This window comes from Netta rufina (assembly GCF_964035555.1).
Source record: "Netta rufina genome assembly, chromosome: 5".
NCBI lineage: Eukaryota > Metazoa > Chordata > Aves > Anseriformes > Anatidae > Netta > Netta rufina.
The window spans coordinates 53,190,511-53,213,670 of NC_140128.1; the positions used below are offsets into that span (position 1 = coordinate 53,190,511).

A 23,160-nucleotide genomic window follows, 5' to 3' on the forward strand; every position below is an offset into this window, starting at 1 on the left:
TTTAAACTCTGTAAGTTGCCTAGTCTAGCATTATATGAACAATCTTAAAATTTAGTTAATTAGAATAGGCGGAATTCAGAATAGCCTTCCAATCTCATAAGTAGTGTTATTTAAAATTTGCTAGTTTTTGAAAGATGAAAATGACTGATCACCAAGACAAGTATTGTGAACTGAAATGGTGACTTCAAAGCAATAAATTGCCTTGGGTTTTACTTTCTGACAGGTATAGCAATAAACTTGTCATGAAGCACTATAAAAGCATTGATTTATTTGTATATTAGAAGTAGTATAATGGAAGATTTGCCAGTATGGTTGTAACGTTTGTTATGTATCTTATTAAACAATTCGAATAACAGATATTATAGGGTATCACACAATTATAAGATATTTTATGATCTACCTTTTACTGAAATAGAATATTCATCAGGAAAATAGTGTGGTTATTTAGCTTATTTCTGAGAAAGGTGAGCATACTGAATCTTTATTTGGGTCATTTTTTGCTAAACTTCTATTTTTGTCTTAAAACTATGACATAAAGAGCACTGCAAAAATGATGGACCGTTGATTATTGCAAACCACATTTGGTAATTTAAAATTAAAGCTATTAGCTGTTTTCTAAAATATCCTAGTTGGAAACAATTGCCTTTAAAAATGCTTTAAAAAAATATCATCTGAACTATTTATATGCTGCAAACATTAGTTATTACATACTTAAGTAGATAACTAGTAGAAATGTATTTTCAGAATTGCTGAGCATTGACCTAATTCAGTCCAAAAGGAACTGAAAATTGAGAGTACTCAGACCAGTCCTTTCCATGTAGCTATATGATGATATTCTTATCTGTCTCCTCAGTGAAGTTAAGGTAAAATTCTACTTAAAATTACAAACTGCAAGACTGAGAGATATGATAATAGCTTATCTATAGGCAGATGTGAAAGCTGTAATCCGCTGGGATTCCTCTTTGTTGATAGAAAGGAAGTTCTGATAGAGGCAAAAATTTTGGAAGAAAAAGTGATTTAAAGAAAAAGTATATTTGATGCATCCCTGCACAGAAACATGGCACAAACATGAATGGAAAATTTCAGCATGAATTGTTATTTCAAGAAATAATAAAAGTCATGAAAATGTATTACTGATTTCTGCCTTGTTAATAAAATGCCCTAATTCTAATCAACCACGCAATTATTTCAGATATTTACAGCTTAGCAGATATGCATTCAGAATGCAAAGCTTTCTCAGCTAGACGATTAGCTCTAACTACTTATCAGTACATTGAAAAAATTATTCTCATTCTTTGATTAAAGTTGTCCTTATCTTTCTTCTTAAGATATGGGATGCTGTAGACACAGGCTGTTGTCTGAAAACATTTTCCTGTCACTCCTGTGCTGTCCGAGCTTCTCAGTGGTCATCTTGTGGACGAAGGATCCTCAGTGGGGGCTTCGACTCCATGCTGCATTTAACCGATGTGGAGACAGGTAAAGGCCACACTCTGGTACATTTCAGCCCTACTTGTTACCTTTGTTGAATACTATTAACTTTGGATCTCATTAGCATTATTCTTCATTTGAAACTACAGATACAATCTATAGATCAAAGTTAGAATTCTTGAAACGTCCTCACTAAAAATTACTCAGCAATTAAGGGTAGTTTGAGATACTTAAGAAGACTGAAATATCTTTAACCTGATGATTACATGTAGTTTCTGTTGTCAGATACTGTACAAATGAACAGAATGAAACTTGCGTATTTTTTATGCTCTGTTATACTCATTCATTAAAGTGTTCGCAGAACTTGTTAAGGTTGACTTCAGCAACTTTTATGCATATGGTTAACTTTAGAATTATAGAGTGTAGGAACTTAAATTCTGATGTGAGTTCAACATTCCCATTAACAGTTCAAGGTCAACAACTCCACTCACAGAATTGTAGAATGGCTTGGGTTGGAAGGGACCTTAAAAATCAGCCAATTCCAACCACCCTGCCATGGGCAGGGACACCTCCCACCATATCAGGTTGCCTAAAGCCCCATCCAGACTGGCCTTGGGCACCTCCAGGGATGGGGCATCTACAGCTTCTCTGGGCAGCCAGTGCTTCACCACCCTTTGAGTGTAAAATTTCCTCCTAACAGCTAATCTAACTCTCCCCTCTTTTAGTTTAAAACAATTCCCCCTTTCCTATTTTTATCTGCCCAAGTAAAAAGTTGCTCTCCATCTTTTTTTATAAGTCTCCTTTAAGTATTGAAAGGCTGCAGTGAGGTTTTCCTGGAGCCTTCTCTTCTCCAGGCTGAACGTCCCAACCTCTCTCAGCCCGTCTTCAAAGGAGAGGTGCTGCAGTCCTCTGATCCTTGTGGCTCTCTTCTGCACCTGCTCTAACAGCCCCACATCTGTCTTGTGCTGGTGGGCCCCGGCCTGAATGCAAGGCTCTGGGTGGGGCCTCACAAAGGCAGAGCAGAGAGGGACAAAACCTCCCTCACCACTCTGCTGATGCAGACCATGGTGCTGTTGGCCTTCTGGGCTGCAAGTGCACCTGCTGGCTTATGTCAAGCTTTTTCATCTACCAGAATCCCCAACTCCTTCTCTGCAGGACTGCTCTTGATGGGTTCTCCCAGTCTGTGCTCATGCCTGGGAGTGCCAGCACCCAGGTGCAGCAACTTGCACTTGGACTCATTGAACCTCATTCAGTTCACAAAAGCCTACTTACCAAGCTTGTCCAGGTGTTCTCAGTCCCTGAGTCTGAACCTGCATTGTTTTGGTGAAGTTGTGAATTTCATTTGATTTGATTGTTGTGACCTCAGTGAGTGACATCCTGGATGTTCTATCTCTCCATGTGTCCTTCACAAGCCAAAGTAATTCCATCAGCATTACTTATCTTCTCCTTTATCTATGTTATCAGCATTCATCCAGTGGAGTTCTTTGGGGCTATTCATAACAGGATACCTCTCTGTGTCTATAAATACAGGATTAGGCCTCAGATAGTTCAGCAGCAATTGAAGAAATGAAATTTTATTTCTTTCTACTTAATTTATAAATACTTAATTCCTGCAAACATTCTATATATATAAATGTATATGTACTGCAAAAGAGATCCTAAGGTAACTGTAAGAAGTTTTTGTCTAGGAGGATTTTCTCTTACATAATATTAAGTAAGTTGTATGCAAATATCCAGAGAGCAGAAATCCTATTCAGATAGACTGGGAAAGTGGCCAAGGAAATTTGTGAATATTGTTCACATCAATACAGGATTCTCTGCCATGCTCTAGGAATTTATTTTTCTCAAGATTTGTCATACCAGAAGTATTTAAATTCAATAATGGCTGGAAGGGAAATGTTTTAATTTGAAAATCTAAAACATGTGACACAGTTATGGAATATTGATGTTTTCAGAATATTCAGGCTTTGTAACAGTGAGAAGAACTTTATATATCTTGTGTAGTACTGTTACATGAGGTTAATACACCTAACCATTAATTTTATTAGACTTTTTATCTTTGTTATTTTCAGTCTTCATTGTAGCAATCTTCTCATTTCTAGTTTCATATATAACTGAAATTTACTAATATAAGTGGAGTTAATTTTTGACTCAAGTGGTTATAAATTCTAAACAGAGTGGCTATTCAGGGGATTTATAGTGGTAGAATACATTTTATGTGTCTGAGCCATTTGAAAGTCTTGCTTTATAAAACTATGGAGCAAATTCCAGAAGTAATAGCAATGATATATTTTAATTTTGAAAATTTCTGAGACATAAATTTCTGACATAACTATCTAGTAATGGAGTAGTACCCTTTGTTTGTAGTGCTTCATTTGAAAGAAGGTATTTCTAGTATTTGTGGCAGTGACAACAATAACAGATTTTATTTACCGTTTCAAAACAGAACTTGTAAATGGCTTTTTCCTTACTGACCTCTGAGCTATGTAGTATTTCTAACTGCTTAAGTAAACTGTATATGCAAAGGCAAAAACAATTCTCAGAAACCTTGAAAATCTGGGGTATTCGTTATTGGCTTATTTTAAGGACACAAGCTTCCTTTTAGCTCCTGTGAACTGCACTTGTATTTTTGATTCTTAGATCTGACTGTGATATTCACCTGATTTGGAAAAGTATGATATGAGTAATAAGAATTTTATTGTGATTTCATATACATCCAGGCCATTTTATTCTGTGTTGTAAAGTTACTCTCTCTTTTTTTTTTTTAATCATAATTTCAGTCAATGCTTTCCAGAGAAACAGGGCAAGCAGTTTGCCTCTGGAATTCAAATCAATTTGATATAAAAAGATTCATTTCCATTTGAAAAACACTGAGGCAGCTATAAGATTTTGATTTACATTAGTTCACTGAATCATTCATTCCTTCTCACTCTTCATCAGTGCTGAGATGATTTCTTCTTTGATTAACTTCAGATAGATGTTAGAACTGTTCCTTCACAGAGGACTTTTACATGCTTTTTGGACTTTGGTCTTAATTACTTTCCATTGCTAGACTGAACTAGCTAGCAATGTGTTTAAGTGCAGTAAATGCATGCTGGTGGGATTTTATAAATAATTCTGTCTTTAAGGCTCTGTGCTCATCTCTTGCATACATTGTTCTGGTTCAACAGTTTTCTAGTCGTTTGCTGAGGTTTAATCTTTCTCATCTTAGTTTTCAGTATATTTTTTTCTATATTACATCTGTGTTACAAAAATCACTATGTCTTCTTCATCCAAAGAAACCTAACAATCTGAAGAAAATGACTTTTAAAAGTTTAGGAACAGTTGCAAATACAGCTTAGGATGTTATTATTATGCATAGAGAAGACAGTGCCAGAATCTTCCCAGAGACGCTCAATGAAAGGATGGGAGACAAAGAACAAACATAGGAACACAGAAAACTTAGGCTCAACTCAAGGGTCATCAAGCACTAAAATGGGCTCTCCAGAGAGGCCATGCAGTCTCTGTACTTGGAGATACTCAGAACTGCAGTGGACTGGTCCCAAGTAACCTGCTGCAACTAGACCTGCTTTGAGTAAGTGATTAGCCTAGATGATCCCTGAAGGCCCAGCCTGCATAATTCAGTGATGCTATAATGAAGGACAGGGAAAGAAAATAATTCAAATGATGAGATACAAGGAGTTAACTTGCCCTGGTTTAGTGAATACGAAATTAGATGTTGTTGTCAAGTCTTCTAAACTCTGTTTTTATAGATCATCATTTATTATCATAAATGATTTTCCATTATCCTAACATCAGGTTGTCAAGGTAAGATTTTCCATACATACAGTTTTCTTGGAAAATGTTATACCTACTCTGCAGAGTATATGCATAAAATATTTAAGGAATTCATGTGTTATGCATGTGAGTAGTTCTATTGCTACAGTTAGCATGAGGCAAGTTCAGAGCTGCAGTATGGAGTTTTGTAAGTATTAGTAGATCCAAAAATGTGATTTCCCTGTAAGGATTAATAGTTAATATAATTTTTATCATCCTATTACATATATTTTTCATTTTAAAATTAAAACCTTTTGAAAGGTTTCAATATAATATGAATGATACTAACACAGCAGTCTGTGAGCCACTGGGTTTGTTTGTCTTGCACAACACTCACATTCACTTTCTACTAGTGACAGTTCAGATAGTTTGTTGTTCATTGAGTAACAAGTAGTGCTGTATTCAGAGAGCATTGAGCATTTTGTTCCAAGAAAATTTGCTTTAAAAACAATTCTATATCAAGTCCATTTGATATTTACCATCTGTTACATCCAGATGTAACTGAGAATCTCTAACAACTTTAGAAGGGGAAATATATTTTTAAAATTTATTTATAACTGTTTTATTTTTGGAATATATTTTATTCATCAGTGGATTTTTCATTAGTCACAAATGAATTGGTACAACAACATAGGCAGAACATTGGCTGGATTAATATTATTTGCATATTATAGACACTTTTCATTCTTTAATATTATGACAGAGGGAATGTTCCAACAAATGTTGGCACTTTTTCTAAGTTGCCAAATGCTACAGTTGTATTTTAGTTCATAGACTGAGCTTGGTTTCAAATATAACATCCTCAGAACTATAATGGGGAATTTAAATTATTTTGAAAGATTTCACATTGCCATAGGCAGGAAATGAAGATGTTGACTTGGAAAGGAGTTTCATGGGTATATGTGTGTGTGTATGTATATATATATACTTAAATATATAAATAATATATATACTTAAATCTTTTTTTTCTTTCATTTATTTTGAGAGTTTGTTAATTGCACATTTTGTATCTCCAAGAGGATGGCCTACATTTGCTTTTCTATTTTCTTTTCTATTTTAATTTATTAGTCCTATAGATATAACATGATTATTGTTAATGTAATTCTGTTTGTTCAAATAGAAATTTTAGTGCTCATACATAAACATCACCTTAGGAGAGCTGTGACTTTCTCCTCCTATTCTTAACTTTCTCCCAGTACTATGTAGATAGTGCATGAATATTCACTAATGCATATATTTTATATGACACCTCAGGAAAAAAAACAAAAAACAAAACAGTGGATTTATCATTCCATTCCTTTTGAATGAACATGGTCATCTTTGTGAGGTCAAAAGAGTTGTCGTCCCCCCCCCCCCCCCCAAATCTAGCAGTTATGTGTTGAATATAGTTTAACGGTTACCCTCCAGCCAGGGGTTAACAGAATTTTAGTTTTTATATTCACTAGTATGAAGTCCTTGTAATAAAAAGAGACAAAGATTACTTTTGAAATGTTTTCAAGGGTCAAAGGTAAAAGGATTTAATATTTTAAGCACCTGAAAATTGTGACTATGTAGGGGAAAAAAATTAATAAATGCATGTAGTTGGTATAACTTACATTCCTGGAAATAAAAAAATTTGTAAGCATGGCAAGATAAAAGAGACAAGTAACAATCAACATCAATTTGTTAAGAACAAATAACACCTGATCAATCTAATTTTCTTCTCACTGTTGCATATGAGAGAGGGATTGTGACTGTAATGAGGGTGATTTTTTTTATTGTTTCATGTATTTTTGTAAACGCAGTAGGGAAATCCAATCTACTCTGCAAGATCACTTTTATGTCCTTGTAAGTTTTAGGCTTCACTTTACTTTACTGATTAGTGTAAGTAAGTGAATGTTTTGGATTATACATGTAGGGGTGTGAACCTTAAGACCACTAAACACAGTTACAGAAGCATCCAGTGCTCATTAACTGTGCTGATGTTCTGTGAAAAACTCACAATGTTAAATAGCCTTTAAAATATTTGATTTCATAGTTGAGCAGTTTCACAGTAGGTTGCAGCATGAAATGAGCAGAAACATATGTTCAAGATCTCTTTAAGACTTTTTTCATACTGTGTATGTTACTGGTGGGCCTTTAATGAGTAAAGAATTGAATTAAAGCACTTTAAGAATATAAAACACATTGCAAAGATGTAGTAGGTATTGTTATTGAAATTGTGAAAATTAAAGATTGCGAGAAACATTTGCTCTCTTCTTTGGAATAACAACCTCTCACAGAGGAAAATGATCCGTGACATGTTTTTTCCCTCAATTTGCCAAATCATTTTTCAGAAAATATAATTTTCTACAGCCTGTGTGTTGGTTGAGTCTTTATTATGCTACCTGTAGGAACTAAAATGCAATAAATACATACACAATGCAGATATATACAAAGCTTGCTGATTTACACCCATTGTTTTCTGTTATGGATACGGGAGTTTTCTACTAGAAGGACATCTTCTGCAATATAAAAATTAAGACTCCAAAACATTGAATATGTATTTAATATTAACAAACTTACAACAATATGTGTGATTGCAACTACAGATTACTAGAAATATGTAGCAGTATCTCCAGAAACCGTTAAAGGTGGACTTCCCAAGGTGTGGGGCTGGTTTCCATCACAACACAGTTACACATGTAGCTCATTGTAGTAAAACACACTACAGGAAATTTGTACAGAAAAATGGCTAGGAGTTAAAGTCACAGTTTTCAAATACTGAATTGTGTGAGCTATATTCTGCCACATCATCTTCCAAAGCGATGTGTTCCATCTCTTGGAGGGATGATGTTTTTCCTGTTATTGAGATTCTGAAAAGATTCTGGGGATAGAGATTTCATTACCGTAGAGACTGTGCCTCAGCAGTTCAGCCCTGGTGATCTAAGAACTAAAAAGAAAGAGTTTAAGGAATGTAGTCACATAAATGTTAGGAAAGTTTTGTGTTGCAGGATTCAGGCATATTTGTGTGAAAAGCAGTCCTGTGTATTGGTCATAAATTTCAGTTTCAACAACAGGGGAATTTCCTTTCTGTACTGTTGTGATTCTTCCCTTTTGAGTACGCTCTCATTTGCTCCCATGCTTTTCTTTTCTACATTCCAGTCTTTTTCTCATTTTCTCTGACATGGCAGTAGAACGAAATTCACGTATGCACCTAATAGTGCCAGACTTTTCGGAATGCTGTTCACTGAGCTTCAAGAAAAAGAGATTTGATTAAATTCCACTTTGCATGGAGAAAGAATGAGACAGAGAGGTGTAATTTAGATGATTAATTAGAGAGTCTGAGCTTTTCAAGTTACTACATCACAATTGATCCTCAGACCAGTGGAAAAGGTAGCGTGGTTGATATCTGCATCAAACATTAAGGTACAATCACAAAATCAGAAAAGGGGGGAGCTTAAAGAGTGTTGAGGAGAATAAGATGCTCATGTTGTTTGCATGAATTCTGTTTGTACAATTACACCGTAGTGTGGAATTCATACAATTGCACTGTAATGATCTCAGGACTATTAGTGACTGTCACTGAGAGCTTTTGGGTAAATAACCAAATTAAGACAAGATGACAAGAAAAGGGCAAACACAGTAACTGCATCTATCTTTAAAATGGGGGAAAATGAAGTAGGGAAGCAGAGAATTTAAGTTTCTGCAGAAAATGTTGGGCAAATGACCAAATTACTTGGAAGTAGCTGGGGATGAGATTGAAAGATGGACTAATTAATAACAAATGGTGTCAAATCAATCTTATTTCTTTCTATGGAACGGCAACAGATCTTGCAGTCAGTAGATGAAATGCATCTTATATTTAGTGCAGATCCTTTCTGGTTGTATCTTACTTGACTTTCTCATGCCTTAGGCTAGAGAAAATGCTAGGGCATTTGTAAAGAGCAAAATAGTGAGAGAAATGTATCCATTATAGATACAAAATGCAGTTTTCATAAGTCTTGTGGAGGTAAAACCAGATCTTAGTAAAGTCAGGTAAGCAATTAATGTTTTTCAGAATGTGAAGTGGTGAGTTCTGTTGGATCTCTTATATCTCTATCTAGCGTTGTTTGGACAGTGTGCTTTCTGGAGAGTTGTTGCTGCTTGTTCTGATGCTGTATGTCCTGGTTGACCGGATAAGTACAGGTAGGCTGTTGTTTTTTTAATTTCTGGCTGCAGTACCATAAAAACATATTGGTTATACTCCCAGAGTGTTTATTAAACTTGTAATAGCCAAATTCCTTCGAAGCAAAGTGCTATTAAAATGACCAGGGAGCCTCTGTGTGCAAATTCAGTGTTTTCTCAAGAGTTCGAGATGACAGAGTAAGATGCATGCACATGTGGCTTTTCTGTAGCCTTCAAATGATGCACAGATGAGAGCAATATCTTGTTGCTCCTGTTACTGATGATTTTAATATCTTCTTCATTCCCTGTGGAGTCTTTGTTTTTTCTGCCATAGCTGTTAGGATGCTGAAAGCTCCCATGACGAAAGATGGTCACTGTTGCACAACTTGTATGAAGGGTCTCTGCTTCCCTTGTGACTTTTTTCTCCTTTTGGGGAAGGAACTTAAGGGACTGAATTAAGTCTTCCCCTCAGTTGTGACAGAGAGGCCCTTTAGATATTGCATGGGTAATCAGTAGATAATCCATTAAAAAAAAAAGAAAAGAAAAAAGAACCTACAAAACCCTGTGTTCATGCAGAACAACAGTTGCCTCTCCCCCCTTACATTCTCTGCAATCTGTTTTTGCCTGCCAATGCTAGCTCAAAGTCTACATGCATAAAGTACAATCTTTCTCTTTACTTTACAATGAATAAATAAATAATTTGACAAGCCTTATTCTCTTGACTATGTAAGCTTATTTCAGCAGAAGGGGAAAATGGAACTGATGTTGAAACCAAATAAATTGGCTCCAAATCATGAAGTAAGCAGGAAAAAATCTGTATGAATGCTTATCAGTATTGTCCACCTAACAGGAAGTATTTATACCTGTCACTATTATTTTTAAAGTATTTTCAGTAGTTTGAGACAACTTTCATTTGCTGAAAATCTAGGTTAATTAATATTTTAAGAAACTTCTGTCATAGTATGTTCGTGTTGTTTTTTATTGTTTATTTCTGTAGCACTTCTTCATTGTGGCTTAGGCAATAATTTTATTTAATGTAGATCTTTACATGTGATATGTAGAATATAAAGGACATTGAAATTAGGAAACGAAATACATTTATTTATCTTGGTCCATGCTGCTATTTCAAAATAATATTTCAGTGAACGTATGTTAGTATCATGAATTTGTTAGCACAAAAGCAGTGGACTGTGGAAAAGTCCTATAAATTAATGTAGCTGAATTCTGTTGCCTTTGGAAGTGTCTAAAATGCAATTGATACTAACTGCAGGATCCTGTGAAGATTAGTGTGCACAATTAAATGTTGGGAACAGAGTATCCATGGGAACAGCCTTCATGTGATGGCATACAAGTTATTTCCTTCTTTCAAGATGAAGGTTCACTCTTCCCTTCACAGAAATATACGTAAACCACCCAAGAGCTGTAGTTTGGGACGTGGGATTTCTGTACAGACAGTAGTCTTTTCTTCTAGTTGTTATTTTCATCCCACTGATAAAAGACTATGGCTTCTCTTAAGCCACAGGAAAACATACGTAAGGAAATATACATAAGGAAAACATACATATGCTAGATTTGAAGATTGAGCCCTGCCTGTCAAGTAAACTGGGACCTTGGTGGTTCTCCTCTCCATCATGTGCAAAACTGCTCGTTGTCTCCTCTCAATATGAAGCAATTGGTGGTGCAGAAGCCCGTGAGCAGGATTGATTTCACATGGGTGGAAATTAGTGAGTTCCATCTTGTGTTTTCAGGAAACCAGAGTAGTCCCAGGCACTTGAAATGGGTTAATAGAAACATACTCACTTTTGACCAGCTAGGTATTTGAGAAACTTGGTTGAAATTAGTAATTATTTTCATTTTCTGATCAAATTTTAATCTTCAATTTTCACTTTATTTTAGGGAAGCAGATATTTAGCAGCAAAAATGAATTTAGGATCAGCGCACTGAAGTTCCACCCTACAGATTCAAATATTTTTGTTTGTGGAGGGTTCAGCCCAGAAGTTAAAGCCTGGGATATAAGGACTTGTAAGGTAATAAATTTTATTTTATTTTATTCTTTTCTCTTGTAGGATGTTTCCTAGGTTGAATGTGCTATGCATTACTAATCTGTTAGATGGTCTTTCAATGAAATGTTATTTGTAAGCATTTTGCATTTGTCATTGATTGTATTGCCATATGTTGATACGGACCTTCATAATGTTTTTGAAGCACAAAGAGGAACATTGTACACACAACAAACATGATTTTTTTTGGCTTTATAAATATGGATAATATATAGTTGAATTAAATTAAGCCAATAGCTTGCTTCTTTTCTCTCTCTCTCTCTTTTTTTTTTTTTTAATATTTATTTTTTTAAAAAAAGGCAGTTGTGTAACTAGGAAGCTCTGTAAGTTGTTACACATAGGTCAGGGTGTGTGTGCCTGTATCTCTTGCATAGAAGCCTGGAGTAAATTTTACATGCATGAAAGGCCACGGAGAGACATACATGGTCTCTGCCTTTACTTTATCCTGAACCACACAGAACAACATGCTCCCATCTGTCCTTCAGAGTTCAGGTAAGACCAGAACTGTACTGTTCACCAAAAATGGAAGCATAAGCCAGGCAGACATCCACGTGCACAGAACAGCTCAAAGAGCAGCAGTGACTGTAAAGTGAGTAGTTCTTTGTTTTCCTTTGATTTTCTATGTGGGTAGAGGCTGCTCGTCATAGTTAGCCATCTGTTTGCTCTTGAGGATGGCAGAAGGGATCTGAAGAAGGTAAGATTGCTTAATCAAACACTGTCTCTCACCTTGATGCACTAAACAGCATAATAGGTGAGGGATGCAGGTAGATACTTCAGGTATGAGAGCTCTAATGTGAGCCGTTATGGGAGTTGCTCTATTAAGGAAATACGGTGTTGTGCGATCAGCAACTTGGTTCCTGTGCTGCAATTGTTCCTTTGGATTTATCTCTGGTGTTTGAGAAACAGTTCAAGCTGTGTGGTGTGACTTTTTATTAATAATTGTGTAGGTTCTATACCTTACGCTTCCATTACATGAATAGGCTGTTAAAAGAACATTAGTATGTACATATCCAGAGCGCCAAGTCTGAGGCTACTCTGAAAATAAATTTAGTGAGAGTTTCAGAGTTACACCGTCAGTGGGAAAACCTTTGTGATGGAATTTATTCCATGCATCATACTTGTATGATGAGCCGTTTTCGGTGATAAAGGATATGAAGAAATACTTGAAGTATAGTTCCATGACAAAAGATAATTGTAGTTTTACTTTGCAAAATAGTAAGTATGTGTTATAAAGAATACTTATGTAACTTTTTTAAAAGTTATGAGACTTCCATAGTAATTCTTCTCTCCTTCCTGTCTTTCACTGGTATACGGTATTCCGGTATTGCCACTAAAGTGATTTTGGTGTGCTGTGTTTATCATAGGCAATTTATGGAACATTGGAGTATGTATCACACAAATGGGAAATAATGCCAGTTCAAAGGGTGTTCATTTCAAATGGTCAGAGTTCACCCTGTAAATTTAATGTAGGAAAAAGTCATTATTTTTTTTCCTATCAGGGTGCTGGAAAAGAGAGACTAGAGGAAGTCTTCTCCACAGAACAGCGGTGTCAGTGGTTTCATAGTATGCACATGAAGTAGAGAGTACAATTTTTCTTTCCTGAGACTCTTATAACAGTAGATTTTAGTTGTGGGGAGGAGTTGCAGTCAGTAATTGAAACCTTAGCTATACTTTTTAACATGGAGAAGACATTGAACGTCATGTTAGGATAAACTTCCCTTAAAACGTATTTCAGGAACCCAATGGATAAAACCTTTTTAAAGCTTAAAGATTGCTGACTATAGTGTTAAATTTGAGATATTTTATCCTAGTCAAGTAGAAGATTGCAGATATGGGTGACAAAGTATTCCTTATAAAATTTTCTAACTCGGTGCAACAGACTTTTGGTAAATGACATTGCAGTTATACACAAATTCAAATGACACCTTGGTTGTCTACAAAGCTGGAGACGTTCTTTCCTTCATCACCTTTTGTTTCTTTATGATGGGTTTTACATCTTTGACTATCTAAAAATCCTGCAAAGAGGGTTTTTCTCTAGATTTGAAATCAGCTGTGCTTGATGAGCATGTTCCTGCCAAAAAATGGCAATACTTCCAGCTTGCATGTGTCTAAGGTGCCCAGTCTCTTCAGATGGAAAATGGTAACTGCTTGTTTCTACAGTACAAACAGTACAAATGGCCAGCATGGTATGTTGCAAAAATGTGCCTGTCTCGACTGTAGCTCCCTGGTGGAGAAAGCTATGGACGAATATGGTGAGAAATCTTTCACAGATGGTAGGGGACAGTCTCAGATAATGATAGTGGAGAAGGCACTTCACTTTCAAGGAAAGAAATAGAGGAATCTTTTACAATGGATATTGACAGCTCAAGGGTTGCACTTCAATAACACTTTTTACAGCAATTCTGATGCCAGAGATTGTGATGAAAAGACTTGAGCCTATGCTGAAAGACTATGTTAAACTGGCATTGGCTCAAGTAGAAGTAAAGGGCTAAATAGCAGATGTAAATGCTTGTGTTGAATAAGTTGGTTCTGAGTCATCTCTTGAGTCTGATGCTCTTCTATTGTCAATATCTCTGCCTATTCTTGGTATTCTGGTTTTGTCTTTGAATGGCGTAGTGTTGTTGCCAAGACATATATCTTGAAAACTTATTTTCTTCTTGGGTCCCTTTTCCTCTTTGTGAAAGTTCAGAGTGTCAGTATTTCCTTATGGTGCCTTGCAAGGTATCAAGCAGTATTTTATTCCATGCAATGAAGTAACTAATTGTGTTCATCACTTAAATAAAGCTGCTCCTTCCTGTTAAGCTTTAAATTCCAGTGCCTCATCTCAGCCACAGCCCAGACTGTGCATTTATGTCTGTGCAACCTGCTGGTAGTTCAGGTTTATGCAAACATAAGCTCACAAAGCAGTTCCTTGTGAACAGGAGCAGGTATGGGACAGCGTGTATTTCTTAACCCATGAAGAGTTTGCAGAACAGCATGTCTACTAACTAATTGCTGTATGTTGCCAACCAGCTTAGCTTGCTGTCCCACAGAAGTATATGCATCTCCTTGCTACAAGACTGCAAGTTGCTGATTGACAAGGGGCAGTTTGATTGCCTGGGAAAGTCTTCTCAGTGAAACTGTTCCTGAAAAGCAAAAGGAGAGGGGAAGTGCAGTCGTGTTCCTCACTGAAGAACAGCATTGCTAGAACAGAGAGAAGGCAAGTGGAGAAGTATATGACATGGTTTACATGGGAGATTATTGCAGTAAGAAGCAGACAAATGAGATGGTGATTACAGTGGAAGATGAAGAGATGAAGGGCTGATGTGCAATTTGTGAGGTATTGACTTATTGAAGGCAAAGAAAGCAAAGTAGCAAATCCATACTGATAAACTGTAGGCTTCAATATCATTTATATCTTCTGTAATTCTGAAAACAAACAAACAACAAGAAAAAACCTATCAGTAGCCTGGTTTGAGATGATGTTCTGATATATTTTAATTCTGGTAACTACTGTGTAAAGTACATCTGGCAAAACTGTGGATGAAAACTGCATTTTTCAGTACTTTACCACTGTCTAGTTATGAGAAATGAGATATGGCTGGAGTCACCTTTGTGTGGCTTGTGGAGGATGACATATAAGCTGCATGTACATGTATATCTGCATTCAGAGCCAGGAGTGAGTGTCTTGGGTGACAGCATCTATAATTCATTTCCAGAGGACAAGCAGACACTGTTTTAAAGCCATTTATGTTCATATAGACTAGTAGAAGTGAAACATGAATACTTTTCATGTTTCATATATTTTATTAATTTGACTATATGTTCACTCTCAAACAGCCCTCAGGTTTGCTGCTGATTAGGGAGTCTTTATGGTCTTTATGCTCTACTGCCCAACTGTGTTTTTTTTTTTTTTTTTTTTTTTTTTTTTACCTCCTTACTTACTGATTTGGGTACGATGCCTGTTTGAAATGTGTACAATCAGATAAGATGTTTGTCTTTCCATGGGCCATCTCCTTTCCACACTTTAATGCTGTTGCCCAAGTAGAGGGTGTACTCAAAGTTGTTGCATTATGATTTTTTTCTTTTTGACTGAGAGCATTGCTGTTGTCATATACCTGGTTGCATGCTGTGAAGTCCTTTGATCCCATTTTATAATGTAATTTCTCAGAAATCTGCAGCCATGCTACTATGTACAACAAAATTAAGACTAGTAGAATAATGCATTTGTTTCTTACTGGCTAACTCTACATTTGTGTTTATAATGCTTAAGCTCCTGCTTTAGAACCTGCTGAACTCAGGAATGCAAACCTTGTTTGCCTCTGCAACTGCAGGACACTGCAGTGCTCAGAGTAAGCTTCTGTAAGCTGGTGCTAATGAAGAGATAAAGGAAACATCCAACCATACTACAATGAAATATTTTACTTTCCAAGAGGACAAACAAGTGAATGAATGTTTATTGCCATAGGTAAAGTAGGAAAGCTTTAAGCTTGGTAAAACAAAACAAAAACACCCATCCTGTTTCTTTTGTACAGATCCTGTACTTGTTGTTCTTGGGAAGCTTTAAGAAGCTGTTACCTGCTTTGTTCACTAGAAAACAATTATATTCTTGCAGAACATCATTAGTCAGAAAACTAACCAATTAAGCAGTGCATTAGGAGTATTAATTTTAATAAGGAGTAGTGTTTAATCACCTTAGAAAGTGGATGGTGTGGGTTTAGCTTGCTAACAGATATTGATGTATTTTTTGACATTACTTTGAAAACAATGAAGTTCTGTGTGTACTGTGCCTGACTAAATCAGCAGTGTAGCCTACTCTCATACCATGAAATATTTGCAAAGGAGGGAGGGAGGTTCTCTTGCCCTTTGTTTTCCCCATTTAAGGTATCTGTAGCTCAGCAGAGGGTGTAAACTGTCAGGCATTGAAATTTGTATTGGCTCTAAAATGTGTTTTTATACGAAGAACTGGGTTTGTATGTGTACTGAGTGAATGCTGAAGATCAGAACTGAGTAGAGAAAAGGGGAAAACATCAAACTGATTTTGTTGGTTCTGGCTTCCTCTTGCAGAATGGTGAGTATTGCATATGCACCATTACTACAAAATATTGTAGTTATATTTCAAACTCTCAGCTGCAGCTCAGTATGTTGGTTAGGCATGAATCATCACTCATCAGTCTGCTTCTTTTTGTGGAATTTCAATAGGTTCTTCAGGTATTCCTGTTTCTATTGTTACCTTTATTCACAAACTGCAAACAGCTTGCTTTCATTCTTTTCCATCTTACGCACTTAAGGTCATGTTCAAGATTGGATAAAGTGTACTGCCCAATACATTGAAATTTATCCTGTTCTAATGAGTGCATTTTGCTTTTAGCTAAAATAGATGTCTGAGGTGTCTTTCCACTTAGTTTCTGTTTTGACGCAAACATCCTTAATATCTTTCAAGTGTTTTCACCCTAATTTGTTAAAAGATTTTCTTTGGCATTCTTACTGTTATAAGTTTCCAGTAGCTTTGGTCCTGTTTTACTTCTTTTTTCAAGTGTTTTAACCTGTCATTTAGCTTGGAACAATGGTGTGGGTGAAGTCATAATTCTCTTTGTTCCCATTGTCATACCTGATATCCTGATAGCAGTAGCCTTTTTAGTCCTTGCAGCATATTTAGTCAATACTATAAGCATCCTAAACTCACTGCATGTTGAAAACTCCATTTTAGCATTCATTGGTAATTCAGTTCCAGAGGCCATCCTTTAGAATGCACTCCTGTGTTTCAACAGGCTGTCTTCTTGCAGCCTATGTACAGCAAAACAATCATATTTCAGGAAAAGGTGGAATTTTTGTTGGAAATTCAAAGAAAAGTATAAAGCATCATAGAGACGGAGGGAATGACTACTAAAAAACTATTGTCCAATTACACACACGCATATATATATATATATATATATATATATATATATATATATATATATATATGTATGCAGTGATTCAGTTGAGCTCTCCTATGCCATTGTGCCACATCAAAGATTTCTGCTGGTAGAAAATGAAATAGAATAACTGATAGTGGTATATTGCCAATTTATTAATTCTGATATGTCATTTTGATTTTGGCTGGCAACTGATTTTTAACGGGAATGTAAATTTATGAGCATAAATTGCTAGTATTTATTCATGTATTGAATGTGCTATAAAAATTGGATTTTTAAGTCTCAATGAAAATGTATGAAGATTGACTTGAGGCTTTCTTTCAGCTGCTAAAACAGAGAAATGTAGAGTAAGCTATTAATCAGAAACAGATATAAAAAAAAGACTTATTGCTGTCCTTGTTCTGTTGAGCAAATAGGAAAAATGATTTCAAATGTAACTTTGGGTATTGAGTAAGATAAAGAATGGAAGAACAATAAGAAAGTCAAAGTCTTCAAGATAAGCATAGAAATGAATGGCTAGAACAGCTTGTTAACTGCTCAGTGAAATGTAAAGTATACAGGCATCTCAAAATTATAGAGACAAGTAATCAAAGCCTGAAAAAAAAAAGAATAAAGAAGAATAAAGGACGCACTTGAATAGAAAGTGGAGATTTATTACAGTGGTATTTGTTTGTATTAAATCTGGTTTTGTTTCTCTGGAGATGAGATTATTCTGGAGGCCTTATATTGCTGTATAATGGATTGATTATGTTTATGGAATACTTGGAAAATGTTTTCAGAAGCTTTATGAAAGGACTGGAAAACTTGGAAGTGTGTGTTAAAAAACGTATAAATAAAAATAATAAAACAATGCAGAACTCTGCAGTGCCAACTAAGGAGGGAGCATCATATTGGACAGCCTCCATGGGACCTCTGGACTTGAGATCTGAACTTAGAAAAACCCTGTAAAAGGAACCATACAATAACACCGAGACCTTGAAGTACTTACATATTTTAAAGGTATTAATTTTCACAGAGCTGTAGAAGAATGTCTTAAGATGTTCAGCACAAGCCAGTTGCATTACACAGTCACTCTGTTTTGACTGCTCTACATTAGCTTTTCAGTCTGGAGACAATATATATTCCAACATTTTATTCTACCTGAAATTTTAATGTTCCTTGAAATATCAAGGAGAGCAAAAGGTTGAGACATGTATCGTTTAGCTCAGCATTTAAGGACTTTGTGTTCAGAAAAGAAAAAAGATTACATCTCTTTTTATTTTTTTAATTTGAGTTCTTAGATTACACAGTTGTAATATCAGAACAAGACTACAACTGCAGTTGTACTGATACCACTTTTAAAGGAGCTAAAGATCCTTATATCATGAGAGAATTGGCAGACTGAATAGAAAGGATTCATTTACATGTGCCAGCAAACATGTGTGTATAATATAAAGCAAGGACGCTGTTAGCTCTTCTGAAAGGAACTCATACCTGAATGTATTAATTTAAATTTTCTGAATGTATTCATTCAGAAACACTTTGGGGATTTTGCAAATTTTACCTTTTAAGTGTCAAAGTGTTGTTTCAAAAGGATAAACCTATTTTTTTATTAATTTAATCTGACATAGTCAAAAAGAAGGCACGGATACATATCTATATTAATCTCCTTAATAGTAACCATGTGCTCAGTTTCACATGTTGTATAAGACAATAAAAGTTAAAACAATCTGAATAAAAATCAACAAGGCCAAGGGGAAGTGAGAAGTTTATGCTGATGATATTTTACACAGCTGGGAAAAGCAACCTTCTCCATGTTAAGGGAAGATTCATTTTCTTATGCCTATAGCTTTCCCTTTTTTCTACAAATCCCACTTAAAGTGAATATATTTAAAATATTTTTTACCACTTGCATTGGCTTTCTGGTATTAAACTTTGTCAGTAAATTTTCCCAGTAGTTTTTCCCAGTTTTCATAGTACTTAATTTCATTAGGACCAGTCATAGTCTTGTCTGGTCTATATCTGCATGAAAGTTCTCTAAAAATGATTAACAATGAACCGAAAGGCCACCAAAAGAAAAATATGGGCAGTCCTTTTACTGCCATACAAGACTGTTCAGATTCAAAAGGAAAGTATGGTTAATGTTACTAACAGCAGCTATAAATCTAAGAGAATTAATATGGAGATGTCTGCATCCACCTTAATAGAGGGATGTTTAGAAAAAAAAACAAACAAAACCAAAAAACTCCTAGGCAGCATGGGTTCATGAAGGGTAGGTCCTGCCTAACAAATTTGATTTTCTTTTATGATAAGATCATCCATCTAGTTGATCAAGGGAAACCAGCTGATGTGATCTTTTTGGACTTCAGCAAGGCTTTTGACACAGTTTCCCATAGGATCCTACTGGACAAAATGTCCAGCAAACAACTTCACAAAAACATCATATGATGGGTGAGCAATTTGGTTGACGGGCAGGGCTCAAAGGGTTGTGGTTATGGGGCCACATCTGGCTGGCAGATGGTCACTAGTGGGGTCCCTCAAGGCCCCATTTTAGGGTCAGTCCTCTTCAATGTGTTTATAAATGATTTGGATATAGGACTAGAAGGTGTTTTGAGCAAATCTGTTGACGACACCAAACTTGGAGGAGTTGTAGACTCGGCTGAGGTTTGAAAGGCCTTGCAGAGAGATCTCGACAGATTGGAGAGCTGGGCAATCACTAACCTCATGAAGTTTAATAAGAGCAAGTGCCAAGTGCATCTTGGATGTAGTCAATTTTAAAAACTCTTGTTTATTGATGTTCTTGTGCTTTGACTCATAAACCAGCAAGGCATGTTGGAGATTTGGAAAGACCTATGTGCTACAGCTGTCACAACAGAGTCATGAAGTAGCACCATGCAGTAATCTGGAGAGGGAATAAGTGAAAGATGACAGGCCTGTGGCTCTCCTTCTTTATAATTATGAACTTTCCAAAATATTCTAGACCTCCATAAATGCAAATACACTGCTTATGTTAAACAACGAGGTAGAAAGAGAAAGGGATGTCAGGCAGGAGGGACAGAAGTACGACCTGTCACAGTCACAGAACAGATAATGAAGAAAAGATTAGTTAAAGATATAGGAAAAAGTGAAATAATAAAATTTTGTAGGAGTTCAGGGATGGTAAATTGTGCAAAGCTTGCTTGGTATCACTCTAAGTTTATTTGGTGCTCTTTGATAGAATGTTTAGGTAAGCTGTAGAAGGCAGAGACTAACCTAAGTATTGTAAAATGAACATTGTTCCAGAAGCATGCTACCAAAATTACCAATAATAAAGGACTAAAATATAATGCAGGAGAAATAGCACTGAGTTATTAGAAGTGAGATAAGTAAAAAAGAATACAAAGGTCCAGTCTTTTGGGCTTAATAACCATTTTGTTAGGAAGGTTTCAAAAAGGATGAGTACGAAATCAGTTGGTTGCAGTGATAGACAAATTTAAGGAAAATTTAGAGTTGGAGTTGTATACAAATTCACATTTTTGAAATTTAGGCCTCATAAAATATAGAAAGAATTAACTAGAAAAATTGTGGAAATTGTGATTTTGAACTTTTAAAATTAGACTGGAAATGTACTGCAGAGTTTTTATTATTAATAAAGGCCAAGGTAGACGTTGTTAAAATTTTGTTTGTTTATTTCCCATCTTGTTTTTTTCTCTAGATTGAGCACTGCTAAGCCACAAAATTGCAACTATCATCTATGGCTTTATTCCAAAAAAAAAAAAAAAAGTTCTCTTTAGTATTGTCGATCTGTTTCTTGATACTTGAGTTTATAAAGAGATAAGCCTGAGTCATTAAAGCATAGTTTAAAAATCTAATAAATATAGAGTGCAAGTGCAGTGCATTTGTTTCCTTGGAAACATTCTATTGCAACTTCTTTAAGATGAGATGCAGTCATTTTAAGTAGCTTGTATTTAGGAGACCTAATGAATTTGTCTCTGGATAGCATATAAATATGAAAAAAGGCTGTAGAAATTGGTGGAACAACTTGTACTTCTGGTTTCTATAGAAACAGCTAATATATTGTCATGTACCGATGGTATTATGAAGAACAATGTAATTAAAATAAGATCATTTATTTGGTGCATTAGAAGACTAAAGTTATTCTTTCACTGTCAGAGAAAAATCTTTACAGAATTTATGGAGAAAAAATTCAAAGAAATATGATGTTGGTACATTTTTACAAGCATACTTGCGTATGCTTTTAAATGTTAATATTCAAGGGTCCTTTCTGAGTATGGAGGCACATTTTATGTGGCTATAGCACATGCATGAGCACTGCTGCTGTATTTACTCCTGTTGTGGTGCTGTCATGGATCAGAACTGTAGACCTGTCTGTGCATGCAATCTCTCTGTCACAACTGCTCCTTGCAAGACTGAAATGAGACAAGAACTGGCCAAGAACAACAAACGCTTCTTTCTGAAGAGTAAGTATTCACATAGTTGGGAAATTCTGGTTCTGGTTTCAGTCCATTTATAGACAAATTTTAAACAAGCACAACAGCAGCCACTTACTGGGCATTAAAAAAAGTAGAGAGAGTATGAAAGCACTGCAGAATTATTTATCAAGATTTCCAGTAATGGCTACTCAGGTCTTTAAAATTTATGGTTTTGGGACTTCCTACACCACCCATGTGGTCTTTGTCTTTCATAGCTTGCTTTGAGTTTTCACACCATGAAATTTTGTTCGTGATTTCTTTATTTTTAATGTTGACAACATAAACATGGCACATTTTTTTCGTGGGACCACCTCTCATGTTATACACCAGTCTTACATTAAAATACTTTAAAGAACATAAAACTACAAGTTTGATCTTCCTGTCTATGCTATTACCATGGATTTTGATTAAAACAGCCACTGCATCTTTTAGATGGAGTTCAGAAACATAAATTGTGTTTGTCAATAGTCATGGCTTTGTTTTGAATTTGTTACTGTAAAGCAAATAGTAGTTATGTGGCTCAACACATACTCTTACCACAGTTTAACTGATTTGTTTTGTAATGAGTATTATTTCCTCTCAACACAACACCTTACACTGCGGTGGAAGAAATGCTTTTATTCTGTGCAAAATGAGCTTTCTTTTTAGTTGAAACATGCTTTTTATTCCTTGTATTGCAGTAGTACAGTTTTGCAAATGAAACTTGAATCAGTTGCCCATTGCATTACCCAACATGCCAGTAGGAAGAGGCAGTTTCGTGCCAAAGCACTCGAACTAAGAAGCTAAGCCAAGAAGAGAAAAAAAAAAAAAAAAAAAAAGGTCATTTTACAGGTTGGAAACCACTGCACTGACTGATCAATGACATTTTTCATGACCTTCCAGATTGCCTGTAGTCCTCTTAGATTTGTTGTGAGACCTAATTTCCAGATTCTCAGGAATGTGCAGGCACATTTCTTTCTTGTCTAAAGCTGGACTTGAGGGAAGAGAAGTGCCGGTGGGTGGTGGGTGACCAGTGGTGCTGGGGACAGCGCCATGTGCTGAAGTGCTCGTATGGATGCTCCGAGCTTTCCTGAGAAGCAAAAGGCACTGCCTATACTTTGTGCAGAGAAGTATTATAGGACATCCACATGAAATATATACCTTGAACTCAGCGTCACAGCATGCTTCTCAAATCACCAGAGCCATAAGAATCTATTTGAAACTGATTTAATTTGCCCAAATTACCTTTCTTGTTGAATGCCTGCAGCCATGAACTCTTGCTGTTGTAAAGAAGCTTTATTATTATGTTGGCTTTTGTTGACACCAGAAACTATTAGGCCTTCTTTCTGAAAGGATTTCATTTATGTCCAGAAAGTGCTTCAATTGAACAAGTGGATTGTGGTT

The 23,160-nt window shown here is 35.7% G+C and overlaps 1 protein-coding gene across 1 annotated transcript in view; it reads left to right on the forward strand.

Annotated features, from left to right (window-relative positions):
- The window catches only part of WDR25 (WD repeat domain 25), a 62,856-nt gene that overhangs the window by 33,559 nt on the left and 6,137 nt on the right, over positions 1-23,160 (forward strand). Inside the window, exons 2-3 of the mRNA XM_084287634.1 lie at positions 1,329-1,476; positions 11,266-11,396. Coding sequence (XP_084143760.1) covers positions 1,329-1,476; positions 11,266-11,396 — 279 coding nt within the window. The remainder of the gene's footprint in view (positions 1-1,328; positions 1,477-11,265; positions 11,397-23,160) is intronic.